The sequence below is a fragment of the Solanum stenotomum genome, chromosome 2 (assembly GCF_019186545.1).
Source record: "Solanum stenotomum isolate F172 chromosome 2, ASM1918654v1, whole genome shotgun sequence".
Lineage (NCBI taxonomy): Eukaryota > Viridiplantae > Streptophyta > Magnoliopsida > Solanales > Solanaceae > Solanum > Solanum stenotomum.
Genome location: NC_064283.1, coordinates 17,466,852 through 17,472,350, shown reverse-complemented (window position 1 = coordinate 17,472,350; position 5,499 = coordinate 17,466,852). Strand labels below are relative to the sequence as shown.

At 32.8% G+C, this 5,499-nt stretch overlaps 1 protein-coding gene across 1 annotated transcript in view; it reads left to right on the top strand.

Annotated features, from left to right (window-relative positions):
- Positions 1-284: 284 nt before the first annotated feature.
- Positions 285-5,499, top strand: part of LOC125855768 (probable receptor-like protein kinase At1g11050) — a 6,471-nt gene continuing 1,256 nt past the window's right edge. The window contains exons 1-9 of the mRNA XM_049535473.1: positions 285-372; positions 2,254-2,802; positions 2,892-2,924; positions 3,008-3,457; positions 3,534-3,649; positions 3,739-3,999; positions 4,080-4,280; positions 4,357-4,422; positions 4,533-4,609. Of these exons, the coding sequence (XP_049391430.1) occupies positions 285-372; positions 2,254-2,802; positions 2,892-2,924; positions 3,008-3,457; positions 3,534-3,649; positions 3,739-3,999; positions 4,080-4,280; positions 4,357-4,422; positions 4,533-4,609 (1,841 nt within the window). The remainder of the gene's footprint in view (positions 373-2,253; positions 2,803-2,891; positions 2,925-3,007; positions 3,458-3,533; positions 3,650-3,738; positions 4,000-4,079; positions 4,281-4,356; positions 4,423-4,532; positions 4,610-5,499) is intronic.

The following is a 5,499-nucleotide window of genomic DNA, read 5'->3' as shown; positions in this document are numbered from 1 at the left end:
TAGGGACGGATGGAGTATATTGTTATGCACAAAAAGCCATTTCAAAGATGTTGTGCGCGGAGAATAACTATGTAACATAAATAATAAAATAAAGAATATTATCCTATCTAATACAATATTCTTCGATTCTAATGAGGAAAATTTACCTATATATGATCATCACAATTTCTTGTGTGTCAAAAAAAAAAACGATTTTACTAACTTTTAACTATAACTTTAAAATTAATATGTTAACATTAATTTTCATCTTTTCTTGATTAAGTATCATCAATTAAGGGAGGGAGATGGTTGTTGTACTCATCAAGGCAGTCTTCTTTTTCCAAATATGTCTTATTTTCGCTAATTTGACCGCGCCTTCTCCAGAAGACGCAGGTATTTGCTTTGACTTCTTTTACTTCTTCGTTTCAATTTATATGAGTTAATTTACTTTCTTTTTTTTGAGTTAATTTGACTTGACAACAGAAGGAAAAAAACTTTTCAACTTAGGGTCTAAAATAAATCATAGATGTTTATATAGCTAGAAATCATTTCATTAACAATAAAATTAACATTTTAAAGTTAAATTGTTACTTCCTCTGTCCCAATTTATGTGACACTTTTCATTTTTCGAGAGTTAAACAGTTTAAGTTTGATCGGCAATTTTCAAAATAATTGAAATGAAATTTATACATTTATAAACTACATCAAAAGTACTATAAGTCACAATAATTGACAATTCAAAATACTTAAACGATGTATGAAAAATTTACAGTCAAAGATAGATTTGTTTGGATCTCGAAATCCGATAAGTGTCACAATTGGGACGGATGAAGTTTTAAATATAGAAATATGTCATTTTTTTTAAGTATTGAGAAAAAAAAGAAAAAGTAAGTAATATGAATTGAAAAAAGGAATAGTAACCAAACTTTCTTGGAGTTAATCTATCAAAAGTTCACTCAATCGTGGAAATTTATATACCAAAGTATTTGAATTTTATTTTGTATCAATAAAATTATCAAGTTACTACTTTATTTTTCAAAATCATTCAATCAAATTTATCATTAAAAAGAAAAAAAATTGACATGACAAAATAAATAAATATTTTTTTTGTCATGATAACATGAACCCTTCAAATAAACAGGACTACCCCGCTCTATCAAAAATAACTTGAATATATCTCTCGTTATACTTTCTATATAAATATAATCATCATTGTATTGGCACAAATTTGCACTTTATTTTGACTGAAAAATACGTGAGAAACTCGGAATCAAATAATTCACCCAATGTTAAATTCATGATTTCTTTAGGAACCTACCAGTTTAACTAGGGGTGATAAATGGGCGGGTTGAGTTGAAATTTGAGATATTAAAATAACTTGAAATAGAAATCGAGTTGGGTCATAGCCCGCACAAGTTTACTTTGAGCTCAAATAGGCTAAAATTCGGGTTGGGTCATGACCCACCCAATTTGACCCGATTAATCTCGATAATTTTAATATATTGTTATTTAACTTTTATAACCATAATTTAAATTTCAACTCAAGAAAATTAAAAAAGAAGAAGTTACAAATGGATAAATAAATGCTAGAAGATATGAAATAGATTGTAATTCATACCTTCAATATATGAACATACATTACATCCATGCAAATAAAAAGTCTTAAAACGGATTGAAATTAGAGATTTAATTGAGCTCAATTAAAGATTTTTTTGTAATTTTTTCAAATGATAGAGAATTTTAGAGAATATGATAAAATAAATTATGTATTTAGGTAATTTTTCCTTCTCTGAAAGACTTGAGTGAGTTAAGAATGACCTGATTTAAATTATCTTGAGCTAAATCCATAAAATTCTGGATGGTTACCTATATTTGGGCTCATTTTTGACCAATCCTCGATGTATTCCCTCCACTGAGAGTTTAACCCATCTTGTTCCTTAAGGAAAATATGAGAGAATTGGTAATTGACTAATTTTTGGCTTTTTTTTAATGTGATAACACACTATGTAGGATGTTAATGCCAAGAACACCTTGTTAAGTTGACTAATTCAAAACTTGGCTACATTATGTTCAATGTTTAATTGTTTATATGACTGTTTTCAAGCTTAATAATTGCCCTCTGCTCCCTTAAGTATTTGATTTCATGAAAGCCTATTAAACTCTATCTTTTATTCTTATTTTTGTGGTATTGCTACGTAAATTTGATGTTTTGAGATATTAACTCGTCATTTATTTGGAGTAGATAGTTTCGATGTCCTGTTCTTAAATGTGCAGATTGTGGGCTGAACTTCACTTCATCTCCATACAAACCAAGCGGTGAATGCATTGCTATTGATCAAGAAATCATCCATGAATGGGACAGTTTCCCCACCACAAGATGCTGCCAAAATGCCCTCAACTTCTTCACACAGGCATTAGCCAAGCAAGCAATTCAGAAAGGGAACCTCTTCCTCCATAAAGATCAATGGGGACGTTGTGCCTCTGGATCCTTTGAGCACCAGCCCTCTGTTTCCATCGATAAATGTGGACTTAATTCCCTCTATCAACAAAGCAGCCAATGTTCTACCCTTTCTTTGACAAGTATTTTGCAGGATCACAATTTTAAGGATGTCAGGGATAACTGTTCAAGTTTCACTTCCTCCAACTTCGACCATGCTTGCAAGGATTGCACAAGTGCCATCAAGTCTGCCAGGGATCATTTGCTCCATCAGTTTAATGCAAATGATAATGAAACAGAGAGAGCTATTTGTATTGTGGCTGTTGTTATTTCAGTTACTACCACAAAATTAAACGATCCCTCTTTAATCGACGATTTCTTCAGATGTTTGCCAGGGCTGAATACTTTAGGTGAGGAAATTAATGACATTAGTTTTAATTGATTGCAATGTTTACTAATATCTTTCTTTGTACAGATAAGTCAAGTGAAGATTACATTAAAATCAAATGTAAGTATGAGATTTCGACAAAGTAGCCGTAGCACGAATTGTTTCATAATCTTATACTAACTAATTGACTAAATAAAATGCAGATTCTTTGGCGAAAGCATTAGTTGCAATTGTTTTAGCAATATTTGTGATGATGATGGCGATCTTTCTTGTTAAATATGTAACAAGAAATGCTAGGGCTGGACGAAAGCTTCTTCTTTCAAAGCCAAAGATGTTTGCTTCTTGTCCAGGGCTATATACTTTCTCAAAAGCTGAGATTGAGAACGCGATAAATAATATAGATGAGAAGAAATTCCTGGGACGCGGTAGTGCAGGGCAAGTTTTCAAAGGGGTTCTTCCCAGTGGACAAGTAGTTGCTATCAAGCAGATATATAGAAGTAACACATCCGATTCCTTCAGTAGAGAACTCGAGAATCTTTCCAGAGTCAGACATCCTAATCTTGTTTGCCTCTTTGGGTGTTGCATTGAAGACGGTGAACAATATTTAGTCTACGAGTATTGCTCTGCTGGAAATCTAGCTCAACATCTTCTGAGTAAGTAGAGAGTAGAGTAATTTTTCAAGATCGATCGTAATCACCCTTACTAATCAATGTGTTAAAAATCTTTTAGGGAAAGAGAGGGTCTTAAGTTGGGAACAAAGGGTAAAAATCTTAAGAGATTGTGCACTTGCATTGAGGTATCTCCACAGCTACATAGATGGATTCATTGTTCATAGAGATATTAAGGTATCAGCTAGTTAATCATTTCTCCTGAATTGTATTTCTTATGATCAATATATATTTACTTTGTTTTTTGTGAATTACGACGTGTGCAGCTTACAAATATCCTTTTAACAGAGGATTTGGAAGCAAAGCTATCAGATTTTGGGCTGGCAAAGATGTTGGGAATGGAAGAGAGCAAAGTGTTCACAGATGTACGAGGGACGATAGGTTATATGGATCCAGAATATATGAGTAACGCGAAGTTGACCTGTGCAAGTGACGTGTACAGCTTTGGTATAGTAGCTTTACAGGTTCTTTCTGGTCAGAAAGTGATTGAACTTGATTTGGATGCCAGAGACCAACTAACAAGAAAAGTATGCTCTCCCAAGCTCAATTTTTTAAGCTTATAGAATAAATTAGCAGTGATAATTAACCAAAAGCTACCGTTAATCAGGCAAAGGATGTGAGCATGGGTAAACGTGAACTAAAAGACTTTGAGGACCCGCAACTAAAAGGTGAAGTAAACAGTGTGGATTTCGAGTCCATACTTCAAATTGCAGTGCTCTGTGTTGCCAAATCAAGTAAAGGCCGTCCAACTATAGAGGTTGTTGTTGAGGAGATGGAGAAAGTCTTGAAAAACACATTGTCTGATAAGGTATGTAAAAAACACACGTACAATATAGTAAATCACACTTTAGAAAAGTTCATTCTAACTTGTCTTTCTATTTTAGAAAGCCGCGGAGCAAAGTGCATTACCCGTATTAAGGAGATCACATTCAGTTGGTCATGTCATTCCTGTCTGAAACTTAACATCAAAGTATCTTTGATTTTGAATGCTTAGTTATTCTGTTGGGAGAAACACACTTTGATTTTTTTTCGAAATTTTTTTTAGCTCGATGATGTGCAGCTAGCAAAGCTGCTTCCTGTTTGTGAAACCACATTTTGGTTCTTGAGAACATTTGTGATTTGTTGCATTATGGTGGTGTAAATTTATGATAAGAATGATCCATTGTTGTTGTCTGTTGTACAGAAAAACACTCTTGATTCTCCTTATCCGATTAAAATTTTGTTTACTATGTATTTACTGGAATTCGATGTATATACCCATTCTTGTATAAATTAAAATATGCATATTTTTGTATCTTCTTCTTCTGCTTGAGTCTCTGCCAAGATTTAATGTGGTTATAGTTTCCAATATTTAGCCCATGGAGTTTAAATAATAACTTATGCCTTATGGGGCCACGCTTTGCACTATTTCACTAAGATCCTCTTTGCGGATTACCCATTTTCCTGTTCATTAGCAAAAGATAGTAGAAATTAAGAGAAAAATGAGCATGGAGAGTTGTTTAAAACATTTGATATGTAGAAGAGCAAAAACTTATTTGCTCCATACTGATCCAATTACCAGTAATCGAAAGGATAATATCAACTAGGAGGATGAACCTCGAAGAAGAAGATAGCTATATCAGGGCAATTCCGAGATAGAAGCTAAGAAGAACAGAGTAAAAGAGAGAAGAGAAGAATTATCATATATCATTCAATGATTTACAATTGTATTACATCTCTATTAATAGAACTGAATTGGAATCTAATGCTACAGCTAACAAAATAACTGCTTCTAACAAACTCTAATACAGTGAACAGTAATCACTGTTTTGGTGACTAATGAACAGTACTAACTACTTTTTAATATTTCTAATTATCTAAAGCATTGTATCAATACCCCCAATGCAGTGGCGGATCCAGGATTTTTGTTGAGGGGGTGCGAAGTATAAAGAAGTAAACACGTAAAAATTAAAAGATGAAAAACCGAATGGCATGGGAGGAAAATATTAATTTTAATCCACTAAATTTAACTTATATTGTCATGTTGT